The 18,735-nt window shown below is 42.1% G+C and overlaps 1 protein-coding gene across 6 annotated transcripts in view; it reads left to right on the forward strand.

The window, feature by feature from the left end:
- Positions 1-6,818: 6,818 nt before the first annotated feature.
- The window catches only part of carmil3 (capping protein regulator and myosin 1 linker 3), a 75,274-nt gene continuing 63,357 nt past the window's right edge, over positions 6,819-18,735 (forward strand). For 4 of the 6 annotated variants that reach the window (XM_018677544.2, XM_051070165.1, XM_051070163.1 and 1 more), the window contains exons 1-3: positions 6,819-7,004; positions 7,479-8,430; positions 11,728-11,822. In XM_018677544.2, coding sequence (XP_018533060.1) covers positions 8,373-8,430; positions 11,728-11,822 — 153 coding nt within the window. In that variant the 5' untranslated portion in view covers positions 6,819-7,004; positions 7,479-8,372. The other 2 variants (XM_018677545.2, XM_051070162.1) reach the window with 2 other exon arrangements.

Consider the following 18,735-nt stretch of genomic DNA (forward strand, 5'->3'; position numbering starts at 1 on the left):
ACCTGCAAATGAGCTTTGTCCAAGGCAACTGAGCAAACTCCATCTGCTGTGAAAGATCCTGAGATGTGGCTGTAAGCTCTGGAAACAAAGAAATGGACCTTAAAGGAGCAATTTGTAAGTTTTTGCTATGACTACATTGCCAATGTTAGCAATAACAGTTGTTTACTTTGTTTAGAGGAAACATTGTGAGTTCAGCACTGAACTTTAGTCCTTTACTCGCCAAGAGCTGATTCTAGTGGTAGAAAGCAATAGCAATGTTTTGCTTCTAGGTCTATCACTTCTTGCCTTCTACTGAAGTTAGCATGCCAATCAGGTAGCCCTGGCCAGGGGCTTGCTGATTAGAACCCCCACCCCCCACCCCACATTACGATAGCGACTCACCGTAACATCCAGACTGCCCTGAAGAAGTAGTGCTACATAGAGGGCAAATTCTAACCTCAATTCTAAATGCAATGATGGCTGAAGCTCTTGGCAAGCGACAATCATCACTACTGGCTCCCGGTGAGAAACCATGTTTGGCAGCAGAGAAAACTTACAAATAGACCCCTTCAAAGTTGAGGTCCCCCTCCTCTCAAAAAGGTGCCCTGTTTATTGTACCTTCACTTGCATGTTCACTTGAAGCTTCACTGTGGATAAAGCTGTATGTGCAGAGTTTGGTATTAGAAAGCTGTTTTCACATTCAGCTGCTGAAGAGGGAAAGTTTTTCTGTGCATGCCTCAAATCTGAGTTTAAGGCACATACTTACAAATAGGATTTTGCAGCATCACGACTTGTTTGGAAGCAAATTGTGGGCCAGTATGCAGCTTAGATACAATATGTGTGATGTGGAAACCTGACTTTAGAAAACCAGACCCAAAACAGTAAGCTCTACTGTTGTTTTAGTCTTTTTCTGTCCAATTGTAAATGACCACAGCTATGTCTTTTATATCCAGCATACTCAGATTTGGCACTCATTCCCTCTGTTGACTTCTATTCTCAGCCCTGATAAATGCAGCTACACCACTGTCTGATACCCCCTGCTCCTCTCCAGCCTCCTCCTGCATTAGCATTTAGATTTGTGTGATATCAGAACACTTCTCACTATGGGTTCATCCAAATGTTTTGTATCTAAGGATCTGCCAAAGGGGCTGTGAGCTCAGAGACAGTCTGTCTCAAGCCGTTTTCAATTTGTTTCAGGGCACAGACAGACCACCAAACTTGAAATGACCACTGCAATAAATGGTTAAAACCTTGATGTGTCCTGACTGAAATTTATTCAAGTGAAGGTCCCATTCCCCCTCCCATTCTGGTGTGGTGTCAAGTTCTGCCTTTTATGAGACATCTAAGACCTCAAAGATGTCTAGAAAAGGACAGTGAAGCCCTTTAGGCATCATGTCCAATCAATACTCTTCAGCCTTTTGGTGTGTGACATTAACAGATCAGTGGAGCCATGAAATAGAAAGCCAGGAAGCTCAGCTCATGCTGTTATCCACTTTCTGCTCTTAAAAGTGATTCTTCATGTTACTACCAATCACTCACTGACTTACCATACATACTTTTTTCCAGAGTCACCAATGCCGTAAAGAAAGAAATCAGACAAAGTGAAGCCTTGTAGCAGCAGGAGCCCTGACAAAGCAGAGTGTGTAGCCTCTGGTGGAGTGCGGTACATGCAGGCAGTCAAGCTGTCTCCATGTAGCCAGCTGTTTCACACTCCTTCTTAATCTGTATGCGGGCTCATTTAGCAACTGGCTGCTGTGGATTTGGTTTTCTTAAGCAGAGTCATTACTGTGAAGGTCAGCTAAAATTTATGCCCACGGGATGCCCCAAAATAGATGGGAGTCAAACCCTAGATTCCATTTGTGAAATTGCTAATATGACACCAATGCAGGAAAGTAATGAAGAACATTTATTCAAGTACTGTATATATGTACAATTTTGAACTACTTGTACTATACTCAAATATTTCCACTACTTTATACTTGCACTTTTCATGGGTAAATATTGTACTACAGACAGTGTTACTGGTTACTTTTCAGGTTAAGATATTGTTTAATAAGTGGGCACACTCTGTTTCATTTTGTTGTACTTGGTTGTACACATGAAAATAGTTGTGTAACAAATAAGAAAAGAGAGCTTGTAATAGGGGATCAAATTCAGCTTACTCTCGCACCTTCATTCAGCTGGCCAATCACTGCTTGAAATGGATGTGAATGTTGGTTTGTCGATTTACAGAAGTTACAGACATTGTTGGACACCTCTAATGTCAGGAAGGTATGGGGGTGAGGGGGTTTTCCAAAGGTAATCTGAAGCTGTGCGATCACCTGCAAGCATTTCTGGTGAGTACATTGGCACCAACAATCTAGTGTAGCGTAACTTTATTTTCATTCTTTGCTGCCCCAGTAATCACTTTATGATCCCTCAGATTTATCCTGTGACCCTTTGGAGGAGGCCCTGTCTAGTGTTGCCAGACTTTTTACTTCACTGGGCAGTTGAAAATGGTTTTGGGCAGCTTGTGAAAATTGTGACTGCTTTTTGTACCATTTGGCCAGTTTCCCCAATAAAAACATATATATTATATTCCACTCCTCCTCTCCAATTAGCCTACACCTATCAGTGAGATTGACAAAGCATGAGTTTAATTGGCTCGACACACAATCAATCATATGACACACAAAACCAAGTAGATTTCAAGTTGGCCAAAACCTTTTTTTTACCTTTTAAATTGCCTGGTGGAAGATTTTTAAAAGCTAACTATACTTGGAAACCAGAGCACCAGAGGCACATCTTAAGACTTGTATTCAGCCACAGATGACATATATTTGTACATATGTATAAATATAAACCAGGCTACTTTGTCTATTTGCTTATTTATATATTTATTCATATGGGACCATGGAGATTTGATCACCACTGGCATCAATGTAAATGTGCTGGGGTTAGCTTGACAGCTAATTTGTACCCATAGTCCTGACAGGACTAAAAATAACAAAAGACATAAAACATTTTCTACATAATAAAGTTACACTGAAAATAAGGAAGATAAAAAAAAAACTCAAAGAAAATGAATACAGTATGTCCTAGCAATCTTTAACTAACAATACAAACCAGCCAAGTATAAAACACTACAAGCAAGTTAATCTATAGAGACATCAGACCATTAATGAGTACATATCTGAGTTGATTTTAATCACATTTAAGTTTGATCTAAAATGTGCTGCATGTTGTTCAATTCCTTGTTCCCGGTAGTAGAGGCTACAATCTGGCACCAGTGGAACCAATCCCTATTGTGGAAACCACTGGACTAAACTACATAAAGGTATAAAACTAGATCCATTTCAGGTGCAACTGTTCAATACTACATATTGATGCATCAGTAACAATCAGAAAATGTCAGTAGAACCAAGTACTTTTGATGCTGTAAGTACATTTTGCTGATAATATTACCACACCTTGTAGTTGAGAATTTGTCAATATAGAATAACATGAAATGCATGAAATATGAACTCCTGTCCTTCATCAATCTTGACTGTGTTCAGCCAGATGAGGGCAGTGTATCACAGCTTTGTTGCACAGTCTGAGAGATGTGTGCTAATCTAGCACATTCTATACCCTGAGGAGAACCCAGCCTTAGGTGAATATTGGGAACAGATCGAAAAGCCTGCTTTGAAGCATCATCTTGAGTTATTACTGACATCAGGAAGAACAGTGAGGCAGCGGCTTCTAACACTTTTATATCCGCTGGCTGTTATAGAGTGGATGTGGTTGCCAGTTTATTATACACTGTTACACCCCTCCTCTTCTCTCTCTCTCTTCCTCACTGCCCCTCTAAGTGTTTCTGTGATATGTGGATTGTCTCACTTCTCCTATGCACAGCTGCTGTGTTGTCTTGTGTAGTTTTTGTCTGCCAAATGACTATCAAATGTGTGCAGAAATACGAGCACAAACAGATTTTCAGTGAATGAGTGTTTCCCTTTTTTTACACAGGCTTTGTCTGCTTTAAATTGCTGCCTGAGTAGCAACGCCTTTGCAAAAAGCCTTTTATTCCAGCATTTTTTTATGTGAGCAGATTCATGCACATACAGTACCTAGCCAGACAAGTAATTGAGGCCGTATTGAACATCTCGACTGGTATCTATGAGATGCTGCATTGATGAATAAATAATGGATTGTCCTTTCAAGTGCATCTTTGAACAGTGTTGAAGTTTTAACCCTATGAAAACTGGAGATAGCTACTGTCTCACAGACTATAAACCTCTTATTTTAGGCCCAACACACTCCGCCTCTCTCCTTCAACACCCCCACCCGCTCTTTCTGGAATAATGCCCCCCACTGGGTCTTCTTTCATTAGGGTGAAGTATCAGTGAGGCACAGACACAAAGGTCTCTCACACACATGCACAATTACATAGAAACATGCATACATATAGCAGACTGCGCACTTTTGTTGTATGGCTTTAGGGTCCCTTAAGGGCCAGTGTTTGGAAATGACACCAGAGACAGCTGCGCCCTCCACAACCCATTCATCTGTGCCTTCATGAGCACATTTGTCATATTATGAGGTGATATATGGGAGTAAAAGAGTTAAAATTTCTGGTCTAATTTTGGCTGCATCTATGAAAAACAGCCAAACTGTGCTGCATAAGCGATGACATTGACAAGTAGCAGCCATTCAGATGAGTGGGTGAATCATATATCATTGTTACTTACAGCTTGAGCTTCAACCTGGCCTCCCAATTCTCCCATCCCAAATCCTATCACAGCCATGAGTGGTGATCTCGCAACTCAAAGCAGAAAGCCACTGAATGAAACTGTTTGATATATGGCTCTATTCCTTCAATGTCCTCACATCATTACAGAAATACTGCCATGAAAACACATTTATCAAAAGCGTCAAATCAACTTTCTGCCCTGACATAATAAAACCATTACTTTCTGTGCAGATCTATAGTTTAAACATTGTTCAAATAAATAATTACTTTGTTTCTGTCAAAGACAGGCAGGCACAGAAGAACACAAGACTCCATGTGAATACTTTGAAATATAAAAGCCTGTCTGATCATCTGATCCTGAATATTTTTGATCATTCTGAGGATAAAGTTTTTGGATTTAGTAAATATTCACTTTTCTGTCCATCTGACAGAAGGATTTTGGGCCATTGTGTCTAGATTGCCATCACTAGTCCAGGAAGAAATAAAACAAGTGACGTAGTCTGACCTCCATTTGGTTATTAGACTCACAGCTCCATTGTGGCTTTGGATTGCTTCATCTTCCATTTGTTGAATAGGTCCTTCTCAGTAATACTCGGAGACGCCCCCTCCTCTTGTGCTCCTCTCTTTTCTGGGGTCCCCCAGGGATCTATTTGGGCCTCCCCCTGTTCACTATATACACACTACCCCTGGGGCAAATCATGCATAGTCATGGAAATAATTTCCATTGCTACATGGATGACACCCAATTATATGTCCCCTCCAAGCCTCATACCACTGTTTCTAATATAGTGTCTTACTTTGCTGAAATTAAAAACTGGATGTCCAAAATCATCTGTGGTTCAAAGTGATCATAATTACCCCCCATGTCTCCAGCACTTGCAGCATTAACAATCTTGCCTCTAGTGTGGGTGTTTGCACAGAAGCCCACAACCTAGGTGTTATTTTTGACTCTGTCTGTTTACACACTGACCAAAGTGTTGCAGTCGTGGTTTTCCCAGTTGAGGCAGCTAACCACGATCAGGTCATTCCTTCCCTCTGCAGACTGAAAAGGTCATCCACACTTTTTTCTCCTCTAGACTGGACTATTGCAGTGCACTTTATTCTGCTATCAGAAAGCGAAACATCCACAAACTGCAGTTAATTTAAAATGCTGCTGACAGGACCTGCTAAGAGAAGCAACCATGTTACGTCAGTCCCGGCTGCCCTTCACTGGTTACCTGTGAGATTTGGAACTGAGTTTAAGATTTTACTGCTTGTTAAAGCCTTGAATGGTCAGGCTCCTGCCTATATCTGTGATTTGCTAACCCCTTTTGAGCCCGATAGCTCCCTGAGATCCTCCATCAGGGCCATGCTAACAGTTCCACAATCTTTGCAGTTCAGTACATTTGCTGTTTGGGCCCCTCAGCAGCTGTGGAACTCCCTGCCTGGAGATCTGGACAGGCAAACTCAGTATCCTTTTTCAAATCTCTTCTTACACACAATTTTATTGTATGGCTTATTCTTAACTATTGGTATTTGTTGCAACTATTTCAATTATCTGTAATTTTATTTAAAATTGTAGGGAAAAAAATATATGCTCTCTTGGCTTTGGGATAGTTTAAAATCTCAATGTGTTAAACTAATTTAGTGTCTTTATGTTTCTGACTGGCCTTATTTATTTTTATGGTTGTAGACAGCTCTTGTGTTGTTTTAAGGTGTAATTTCAGTTGCTTTAAGGATTAAGTCTTTCATGTGATTGTTCTGATTTTGTGGCATATATTCTGTTACGTCTCATGCTTTTTGTCTGGTCCATGTTCTTGAAAAGGAGATTTTTAATATCACTTATTTTCAGTTTGAATAAAGATTAAATGGAGCCTCAAAGAGTTCAATAGAAGGCGTACTTAACTAAGTAAGCATTATGAGATAAAGAATGAATGAATACTATGAATACTAATAAAATATATTATGAAACCAAGAAACTATGAAACTAATTTAATAATTCTTATTTTCATCAGTCAACAGTATTATTCATTCAACAGTATTCATTTTCATTTCAAAATCTTCTATTTTTATTGATAATCACTATTCCTGACAGTGGAGGTCACCAGTGAACGCCTCCTCACATCTAAGCCAATCACATGTGCCCTCAGTCTCCAGCGGGCTAACCAACTGTCAGTGAACTAGCTTTGATAGTTTTTGCTACAACAGGAGGCTGATTCTCAAACAGGAGAGTCGTGCATGAATGAACAATGAGAAGATTTCGGCCACTGCCTTCGCATGTTTTTGACACAGAGCCGTGTCTTTCTCTGACAACATCTTTAGAATCAGCACCGCCGAGGTAACTCTACATTAAACAGCTAGCCACCTCTGCTAACGCTAGCTCCAGTTAGGTAGCTAGCATGTGAAGCTCTGTAAAGCTAAATAAAAAGAGAGGTTAGCTACTGAACTGTGGCCTGTGATAACTGTGCACTGGATGTATTGACATCAGCAGCATCAGCCCTGTAGCTCTGGCTTAAGTTGAGTAATGGTTGGTGAGCCTGTTAAGAGACAGGTGACAGCTGCACTGTCATGCAAGGCGACAAATAACAAGTGTCATTTGTAAAAATGCCACTATGGAATACAAACTTTAATTTGCTAGGTTTAGTTTTGAACTTGTGTAATGGATGTTGTGAAATCTAAACAAAATCTGTGATGAAATAAAAATGAATGATCATTTCATAATTCTGAATTATTTCACAAACAGTTAATTTATATATTTACGGGATTTTTAAAATGTAATTCTAATTATTCATCTCATTATTTATTCCTTTAGTATTGAACATTAAATGTTGTCAGTGACTCATGGATCTTGTCAATCAGGGACTGGATCACTCATCATTATTCACATCCTCAGGGGTAATCTTGATTATTTATTGGTTAATTCCTGCCATTCTGAGACTTCTTTGTGCTGTTCTATGGATTTACTATCGGACTAATCAGTGCAATCGTTGCTGTCGCTGGTAATCAATACAGCACAACACAATATGTTTTGTTGATTGTTTATCAGTTGTGACTGCCTTCACATAATCCTAGGGTCATTATATGCAGCTGTTGTTTTCCTTCTTGTAAATTCGGTGTTTTGACATTATATTGAGTATTATTGAGACATCTGAAGATGTCACTTCTAGGCATTTTCAATACATGTTTTGTTTCCATGCTTCCATGCTGAGCCAAGGGGATAATGAGAAATCCGGGGCCCCTGAAATGTACATCTGGACCTCTAAATTCTAATCTGATCTATGGGGCCCCTCTTTCTTTTGGTCCCACTGAATGTGACCCTCCTCATGACCACATTATACAGTTAATTTCATAGCAAATAAGGTACAATGAGCACAACCTCTAACCCTTCCTAAACTCTTCTTCTCATCCCCTCTACCAATCTCTCTCTCTCTCTCTCTCTCTCTCTCTCTCTCTCTCTCTCTCGTGTGCCTGAGTGCTGAAGTCGGAGACGCTCCTCGGGTTTTGCCAGTGCGCACCACAGCATCACTTCGCATCACTCTGTACCGGCTGTTGCTGCGCCCGGAGCACCTGCAGGCGCGGAGGGAGGTAAAGAAAAAAAAAAAGAGAAGAGAGAGAAAGGGCAAAGAGGGTTTGAGAGGACATTTGAGAGCAGAGGAAAAAGAGGAGAGGAAGGAGAAGGGGCCGGACCCGGCGGGAGGAGCGCACCATGGCCTCAAAGGAGACCACAGCGGCGGGCTTCGTCAGCGTCAGCAGGGAGATCACAGGTGAGCTCGAACATGACTTTTTTTCGGGTGAAGTGAATTTCAAGCTCTCACTGAAGCCTCCTGAGAGGGCGAGGGGAGAAGGCAGACGTGCTTTATGACGCGTACGGTTAGTTTTTCTTTACTCAGCTGCTCTTTTAACCGCCGCTTTCCAGTGCGTTTGATTTGAAAGGAGTTATCATCGCAGGAAATGTCTCCCCCAGGCAAAAGCAGAGTTAATGGCTGTTGAGGCTTGTGGAGATGGTAATCCCATCGATCTCGGAGCCGGAGCGTTCACTTTCGGATTGATTTGACAATAAACAGTGAAATTTGTCGAGCACATGGCTCCCGTAGCGCTGTCAGAGTTTCTGTTTTTTTAAGTGTTAAGCATGTGTGGCTTTCACGTGCGTTCATTAGGAGTTTTCATCTCTTTTCTTCTCCCTGCGTGTGAGTGCGTGGGAGTTATTGTGCGACTGGGAGCGCTTTGCGTGCAGCAGGCAGCATGGGTTCAGCTGCACACAGGCTGAGCCTCTCTGTGCAGGGGAGATTGGACAGTACAGCACACACACACATACACCAACATGTTTGCATGATAAGTTGTTAAAGAAGGTGTGTCTCTTCACTGCCAATTATCCTGACGCGGCGAGTTAAATCCCGCTGTTTACCAGCTCAACCTGGTCAAGCCCCTTCTGTCTGGTCTGGTGATAAGAGCCAGGCGGCATTAGGCCATTAACACACCTGCCAGTTGAGGATAAGATGGGGTGGAGGGGTTCATGAGGAGGGGGGAAGGGGAGCAGATCCATCCATCATCTTCATGTGTCAAGAGGGCAGTGGAGATATGAGAGGGAATTGAAGAGGGAGAAAAGGGCACTAACCCGTCCCGGATCTTCCCCCACCCCCTTCAGCCTCTCTTCACCCCCTTGGGAGCAGATGCCGAGGTCACACCAGCAGGCCTCGGGGTGGCCACTGAGTGTGTTAAAAGGTTTAAGCAATTGGGTCTTACCCAGCTTAACGTCAATAACTCTCAGTTTGTTTGTCTTCGGCTCATCCTGCCGTCGTGATCCCCCCCCCACCTTGTCCCTGCCTCGTCTTCCCCCTGCATGTGCTGCTGCTCGCTCAAGTGTGAGAGCCAACTTCATGGTTGTTGCTGGATGTGGAAAGTGAGAATTATGAGTGTGCGTTAGTGAGGAAGATGGGAGACTCGATAGCATCGTGACACAGCATGACGCACTGTATCTCCATCTGGTGGGCTCCATGAGTGCATATTTAGTATGGGTGGCCCCGCTCGAAGTGTGGACTGTGAATATCACACAGCTTGCAGGCATATGTGTGTGTGTGTGCAGTCTGGAGATATAGGTTGACAGGGTGTTTGTGAAGAGAGCGTTGTATTGTTATGGAGGAGATGTAAATGGAGGAGGCCTCTGGTGCGGTTCAGTGAGCTTCAGCAGGGTCGCCTGGTGTGATGGAGTCGAGGCCCCTAAAGACTGCAGCTCTGGATCTTGTGTTTGGCTCCATTGAGATGAGTTGGGCTGCTTTTTTTTTCTTTCTCTGTGGCTAAAAATAGCCCAGTTATGAGTCTTCTTCAGATAGAGGTTGTGTGTGTGTCTGCCTGTCCTCATGTTTGTGTCTTTGTAGCTGTCTCTGTGAATGTCCACCCCTGTGTGTGGAGTAATCCACCAGTCTCTCTCCCAAAACATGATGACAGCATCATCAGCATCAACATGATGATGTTACTGGGGTATGGGCACAGTTTCTGATTCACAGCTACATTCATATACAACAAATTTGGATGGAGGCTCTCAAACACAAGCTCTAAGAGTCGCTGTCCATCGAAGCACATCCAGAAAGTGAACATTCTAAAAAGTGGACACCTGCTGGTGTCCTAAATCCAAGTCCTAATGCTCTGATGTCCAGCCTACTTTACTATTGAAAGTCACTGTAATAGTGACTATAAAAATGCCTGGAACTCTACTTTTGACAATTATAGATTGTAGTCTCTTTGTGAATTGTTTTAAAAAATATATATTATCAGAAAATAGTAGGGGTGTAATAATTCTGAAACCAAGACTGAAACCACGATACAAACATTAACAATATTGTATTGCGATGCTGGATGTTAGGACAAGCTGTATATTTTGTAAATATTACACATTACACCTATTTTATTGTCTTCCAACTGCATGTCACATGACTATTTTGGTGCAGTCATGATCAAGTTATCATGCCTGTGGTAAAAGTAAGGCTAGTTTAATTAGTTGAATAATAACATTTAGATCACAGACCCCTGAGCACATTCAAGAGAGCACTGTGGGCACATAAAAAAAAGATCAGTTCATCAGATATCAGATATGCTGGGTCTTGGTGCTGATACTTGCTGATTCTCCTTGTTAAGGGCATGAGGTATTGGTTGATCCACATAAAAACCATGTCTGAAGCCGTTTCACACATGCACAGCAAACCTGAACTTTTCTAGACATCACCAGGCGAAACTGTATGTGTAAACGCAAATATCTGAATCAGTTGGACCGGATGTTAAATTGACTTTAACTTTCCAGCTCTCTAGTATAAAGCCTGTGTGATGTCCGATTGAGTCGATGTGTGAATAGAGTAGGTGAATGTCCAGAGAATTTACAGCAAGTGAGTGGGCATGTTGGTAACGTTCTCTCCTGCATGCCCTGCCTGCAGGCACCACCACTTGCCTACAACCAAATGGTTTATATTTCACATGGACAGTCTGACTGTGTGCTGCATGTGTGAAAGGGTAACACAGGGGAATGTCCAGAACTAGTAGTATGCAGCGTTTCCGCTTTATTCTGTCGTATTGGACAGTTTTTTTTTTTTTTTTGAGTTTTTTTTTTTGTCTCATCCCTCAATATTTGCAGCAGTTTCTGTTCACTGGAATCACTGTAACAGCACTGTCACAGTAGCTACATTGTTTTCTGTCCTGTTTTGTTCAATTTTTGTGGTGGGCTAATGTTATTTTGAATGTTATTTTATTGTGATGTGTACTTGTGTTGTCATGTTACCCTACACATAGAGGAATGACCCATTTGGATCCATGCAGTGAGGTATAAAAGGGAAAAAAAAAAAAGAATTGGTATCAGCAGAGAAGATTGGTCCATCCATTATGTTTCTCCGCTCATTTTTCCTTTCATTTGTCACCTGGCTGTATATTCGAATTTATGGACTTACCCGTTAAAAGCTTTTTACTGTGTTTCTGAGTGCATCTCAGGCCAGCGCTTTTCATTCTGTGATGTGTTTACATAATGTAATTAGCTCTCCTTTTATATGTCTTTTTTTTTGCTCTGCTTTTCTCTCCAGAGAGCATCAGGAAGGTGCTGGACAAGCAAGCTGTTAAGTTTGTGCGAGCCATCAAGCAGGACACCAGGAGCGGCAAGTCGGAGGACAGGATTCTGGTGAGAGATGCCAACACCCCCACTCCACCTTCCACCCCATCATTCTGCTGTCACACCAGGTTACCTGAAAGAGATATTCATAGTTAAAAGGAGTGTTTTTATGTGTTAGGTGTTGAATATGGAACAGAGGGGCACTGGCTCGTTACAGACAAAATGGAAATCGATGGGAGTTAATTGCGACAGATTGAAAGAGCCGTAAGAAGTCACAGATTGCACATCCTGAGACACACAACAGTTGTGTTGAAAATCAGGCTTAAGACAGATGCTGCCTAAGCAGAGTGAGGTGGACACCATGCCATGGCCTACTGAGTCCATCCTCAGAGTTTATTAGATGTGGCAGGATGGCCTTAATGCCACAGGCAAGAGTTTGGTGTGTGTGTGTTTGTGTGTGTAAGGATGACATGGGGTACATACTGTACAGAGGCATCATTTGTTTTGTTTTTTTCCTTTCTTTTTTTTTTTTTTTTTTTTTTTGAAGAAGAAGAAACCTCAGTGTGCATGTGAGTGCATGCCAGAGGGTGTGTGGGCAGCCTGCGATGTGTTCAAGGAGCATGTGCGAGCCAAGGCCACTGCTGCTATTGAGAAATTGTCAATTAGTCAGCCACATTAGCGACCAATCAGTTACTCACACGCGGTTGCTATGTGCGAGGGCGAGCTCATTTCCTCCCCTGAAGACAACAAAAAAGACAAGCTGATAAGTGAATCAAAACTATTAATCTGTACTTTTCTCACTTTTCCATCTTTAGCTATTCTGTCTCTTCCTCTCCACTCCTCTCTGCCTTGATTGCCATCATAACTACACCCCCCCTTTATTTTTGTCATCTCCTCTCTTTGTTTCCTCTCTCCCTCCCTCCTTATCTGTCCATCTCGATTATTCTCCTCCCCGTCATCACCCTCCTCCTCCTCCCCCCACCACCGCTAGTCGCCTCTCACTTTTCCTCCGTCTCTCCCCTTTATGCCCTTCCCTCTTCCCTCCATCTTTACTCAAACCTGTAAAAGGGTATTGAGCTCTTCTTTCCATCAGAAGCAATTCAATTAGGTCTCTGCCTTACGAGAGTTTTTTACTATCCAAATGGGCCTTGGCTGCCGCTGCTGCTGCTGCTGCCGCTGCTGCTGCTGCCGCTGCCACTGCTCCAAATTCTTTCAAAGGAATGGAGGCAAAGGGGGGTGGGGGGTGGATATAAGCATTCATTCTAGCTCGTTGTCAAGGTCTCCCCCTCTAAAAGGCAATCTTTTCACTCTAATGGACAAATTTGTTTAGATATATGAAGGGTGAACAGATGAGAGAGTTTGTAAATAGACTGTTTGTCTCAGTCTCTGGGTATTATGCACAAAATACTCACCCATGCTTGAAAATGTCATACATGGTGGTTAGAGAAAGTGGAGTATATTAGGATTGCTTTCTAATATGGAGTTGAAGTTTAGTCTTGAAAATCATTTTTCTAAGCCTGAAGGCTTAGGCGAGGCCTTCTTCTACCTTTATCCCCCCTTTCATGTGGAGGATCATAGCTTTCATCTCAATTCCACTGGTTTGTTTAGTTTGTTGAAAGAAGATTTGTTAAAATGTTGTTATCAAGTGCATATTTACTGTGCTATCTATGAAAATCTTTGTTCTCCATCTTGCTCTTTCTTTGTAGACCCTTTTTCCCTCCGGAGACTGCTGGTATCCAGCTGTCTGTGTGTGTTGACTGTACCAGCCATCATGCTGCCACACACTGACACACACACACACACACACACACACACACACACACACACACACACACACACACACACACACACACACACAGAGTTGACTCCCCCCGCTCATCTCAGACAGACCCTGGGAGGGCTCAGTGTGACATCCAAATGGCACCCAGGGCAATGTGTTGGAGAACATCAACATGCATATCTCCCTTGCTGGGCGTGCACACTCATGCACACAGTTTGACATGTGCAGGAGGCATCTACACAGGAACACATGGCTCAGTGCAACAAAACTTTGCCCGCATACACACTCTCACAGCCATTATTAGATCACCCTATTTGAAGATTAGAGGCAACTCAGAAAACAAAGCATCTTCAAAGGCAGAGAGGGCCAGAGAGGCGGGGTGGTGGGCGGTGGGATAGGGTGGTGGGGGGGCTGAGTGGGTGTGATGGAAGAGAAGGGGAGGGCATCCCACTAGAGGAAAGGGGATGGGGAGAGGAGGAGGAAGAAGAGGAGGAGGAGGAGGGGAAGGAAATCTCTGATGTGGTGTGATGCCCCAGTTGCTGATTTGGCTCTTCCGCCACTTATTTACCCTGATTGGTCGCTCCGTTTTCTCCCTTGTTGACTCTGTGGTTCCCTCACTCCTACCTAATAATGGGCCTATTACTATCTGAGATTTCCACTGTTTGACAGTCCTGTGCACACTTGGGTGCTTATTTCTTATTTTCTGCAGTTGCATGGAGGTCCTCGTGAGACTCCAGTGGGACTTAGGCTTGAGGTCAAGCTAAGTGCTCTTGCATTTAAAGATCTGGTTGTGTCCGTAGTGGATGTGTGAGGTTGGGGAATGGTTAAAGCAGGGATGACTTTTAGAAAGTTGGTGGAAGTAATATGTAATGATGATTTATAGTCTTTTACATTTGCTTTGTTCCAAATAAAATAATTCATGCATGCATGCTTCATGTTTACTTGAAGGATAACACCAGTATTTTTGAACCTGGGTCTTATTTTCCCATTTTTTTTGTGTGTAAATGACTGATGGGGACAAAAGTCTTTGGAATCGGTGCAGTACCGAGTAAGAATGGTGTACCTGGCACTGCACAACTGTGCTGAACTGCTACTACTGCTACAGTGTAATCCAGCTGGGCATTTGTTCACTCAGATTGTTGTTATAGTTGTCTGTCAACCTATCCAACTGAGGCAGCAGGATTCCAGCGACTCCCATATCTGCTCAGTAGAATAACTTTTTGTCAATGGAGACTGTAGGAATATAGCAATATTCCTGGTTAAACAAAAAGGATCATACTCTTTAATGAAAAGGTCTGTCTCTGTAGGAATCCTCCGTAATGTTGTCAGAGACTTATAATAACAATCTGAGCCTGTCAGTGACAAAAACAAACACTTCAGTGGATGTACTTAGATATGGACAATTAGTCTTGGCATTACACTGCAGTAGCTGCTTGCGGTTGAAGGGTACACAATACTGCACCAAAGATTTTTGTCTGTATCAATCATTTATACTCAGAAACAGAAACAGGAGAAAAGAAGTCCCAGGTTCAAAAATACTCCATTTATCCTTTAATATGATACTTTGTATAATTTCTGTATTATTCTATACTTACTCTGGTTCTTTTCCTAGTTATTATAATTCCTGCTGGTACTTCTAATACTGTTTCTGCTTATAGAGATTTTTTTAAATAGAAATCTTCTATCTGAACCTAGGATTTTAAAGAATTGTCAGGCTGTAAATCCTCTTGAGGCAAACGTGTTTTTGTGCTAAATACTATAAATAAAATCAATTTGACATGAAAGTTGTAGCAGCTGGCAGTTGATACCATCACTAAATGGATGCATGGACAGCTGAGCCTTTTGGGACTAAATTAATTTAAATAAATAAGAGTAGTGTAAAGCATACTGGTTTCAAAATCTACCTCATGTTTATAGTTGATAAGCATCAGTATCTTTCTTTGATATTCCTTCCTTCCTTGTGTCCTAAGTTCAATCTCATATGTCTCATTTTCCGTAACTGAGTTGTCTTTGCTTGTTGCCTTAATTTTGTTGATGTTGTTCTTCCTTTCTGGCTTTTTGTTTCTAAGCTTTTATGTCTCTTTTACTCCTTGGCGTTCTGTAACCTCATCTGCATGAATTAGCGTTTTCAATCTTCTCTCTGTGCGGCTTTTTAATTATGGAATTTTATCACTCTTTGGGTTGTTAAATTGCTTCTGTTCCTCAGTGCTCTGTCCAGTGTAAACTACATCATTGACTTGTGCTTAACTGATTTGTCCAGACGCTGAGGTAATTCACTGGTGGTAACAACAGGTCTGTGTAGTTAGAATTCAGATTTATACAGTTGTATAATGTCTCCTGTGACTATGCCGGGAGATTTATAAACCGGCTTTACAAACGGAAATATACACTTTGACATGGGCATTTACCAGGAAGAGGTCTAATTAAGATATCTTATTGGTTGCATTATGGAAAATGGAGGAGCTTTTGCAGCTTAACCCATTCTTGGGACTAAAAGTCAAGATATCTCAGCCTCTGTTTGACCATACTGGTTTCAGTCTGTCTCTGGTACTTCAGCTTTATGGAAAGTCAACAATATATCACTGGAGTGCCCCTTTTAAAACTGTGTGTCAGTACATTAGACGACTTGTTCCCAAACTGGGGATGGGACCCGTAAGTCTCAAAGGTGATGAGAATTCAAAAGTTTTTTTCAGACTTTGCTTTAATATTTGCTTTAGTCTTGTGAATTGCTGAATACATGTATGCAGGACTCCCTGGAAAACAGTATTGATACTGAGTTGATTATTCTGCGGAATTAATTATAAATTGAATTGAAAATGGACCGTCTGGCCTCCTCATGCCTTTAAAAATAAGTCAATCTGACAAACATACACAAAATGGGTTGCTTGCTCTTCTAGTTGTAGAAAATGTTAAACTAATTCCAGGCAGGCAGGCAAAAGACACTTTGGCTAACTTTTCACAGCATAAAGACATTTATAACCTGTGACAAGGCTATCCAAATTTACCATGCTCAGTTTTAAGGGTTGACATGGTAAGAAGTCTGGGAGTTACTGGGCCTTGACCTCCAGCTCAGTCTCGCTAAGAAAGACGCGTTGAGTAACCACTTTACCAACATGAAGAATAGTGTGCCAAAGGAGTCTGTTGATTTGAAGCTGTTTCTCTGTTAGACTTGCTACATTTAGAGAAAGATTTCAGTGGTATTTAACTAAAATTCCACCCTGTGTTACTCTTACAATATTATTCTTAATCAATTTATGACCATTGAATTAAGTGATGTAATTCACTTGTTCGCTGCATCATCTTTTCCTCATCTTCCCTAATCTAATTCAGTTACTAATTTGCAACAGTTCCCAGAATACCTTTTGATAGCTCCCAGAGAATGTGACTGAACATCTTTAACTTGTAGGTGCAGAGAGCAATACAGCACACTGCCAAGCAACAAATTTGGTCCAGAACAGACAGGAAGATTTCCAAAGGCTCTTTTTTTTGGCGTTTATGACTTCATCAGCACTGTTCAATGAAGCCAGACAGAAAAGATTTGCGGAGGAGGAATGGTGGTGTTGTCCTATGCCAAGTCCCCAATCTATACTCAAACCCAGGTTTTTTGCACTCTTTATGGTTTGTGTTTTAGACGACTGAGCAGGCAGCACGGTGAATAGATGATCACTGAGGCTAAAATGGAGCCAAAGTTGAACCCAGTTTTGAACAATTTGTTTTTTAAGCTACAAAAATCATGTGTGGTGGTGAACAAAGTCAAAAGCAAGAGACACTCGTTGAATTATATAATCACTTTGTACATTTTAAATGGTGAAACTGGGCCTTGCTTCAGGCTCTGACGACACTTTGTTGCAGAGAAACTGTGCATCGGACTGTGAAAGAAAGAAAGTACAAAGCGGTAAAGCAGAGACTACCCCTGCTAGCGGCAGAATCTTGTATTCTTTCAGTCTCTCAACAACGCTTCCATTTTTTTTTTTTTGCATGAAATGCTTGCGTAACAGAGATCATTACCACTGCATCATCCACAATTTTCTTTTCACAGCTTTTCCCTCCGAGATGCTCAGCGTGGAGTCATTTTCTCTGCAAGTATCCGGGATTTACCATCTGATGGTGCGTGGCGAGAGTTCTGTGCTGTAATTAGGACTGTGCTTTCTTTTGATTATCATAACACATGTTGGTAGCCTATGGCGGAGAGGCTGTGAAGTGTGACTGCTGACCTTCTCTCTTTCCCCATGAGAAGGAGAGAAAGTGTGAATGAGTGTTTGAAAGGCCACTCAAAGTATCCCTGCCTCTATTTTATCTCTCCATCCTATTCATTTCCTTTCTCTCCTCTCCTCCCTCGCTCTCATTGTCCTGGTCCTCCCTTCATCACCCCCTCCTCTCTCTCCCTCTCTCCTTTTCTCATCCATTTGGCCTCTCCCACACTAGCAGCTTGTCTCTACCTCATCCCATATTCTCACATTTGCTCACATTTTTCATTTTCTCTTCCCCCCTTTTTTCCTCTAAGCCCATTCACCCAATCCCTGCCACTCTTCCCCGTTTCTCCACTCTCATCTCCTACTCCCATCTATAGCACAACCCTGCCACCCCTTCCCATTATCTCTCTGTTTTTCATGTCCTTTTTTCTCTTTTTAAGAGCTCCTTTGGGTTTCAGAGCGTTTCCTTGCCAACTCTTTGATTTAGGAGCATCGGACTGGTTGGATTTTATGAGAGAATCTGGAACAAGATGTGTTTTTTGAGCTTTGCATTTCCTTCCTCTCATTTAGCTCCATCTCTCCCTCACTCTCTTTTAGCTACTCTAAAGTCCACTTATAAAGCAGGACCTGGGGCATCTGTGCTTTCAAACCCCCTGTCACTTCCACACACATACACACACACACACACACACATGCACGTAAGCTGACAGATTGACTGATGGCAGGGTTGTGTTCTTATGATGCTGAGTTCACTTGAGTGATGGTGGCTCACTCTCTCTGTGTTTGTGTGTGTGTGTGTGTGTGTGACATGAGAGTGAGAGGGAGAGAGAGAGGAGAGAGACAGGCAGGCAAGTGTAGTCCAAAGCCAGCTTAGCAAGCTATTGTGCATCATTATATGTGCATGAGAGTCAAAACGGAGTGTGTGTGCTCCACTGGGATGTCGGACTTATGCAAATGTCTGTATCGGAATGTTTCTGATTTTGCGCTGGGTGTATGGTGTGAGTGTGTG

This window comes from Lates calcarifer, linkage group LG4 (assembly GCF_001640805.2).
Source record: "Lates calcarifer isolate ASB-BC8 linkage group LG4, TLL_Latcal_v3, whole genome shotgun sequence".
NCBI lineage: Eukaryota > Metazoa > Chordata > Actinopteri > Centropomidae > Lates > Lates calcarifer.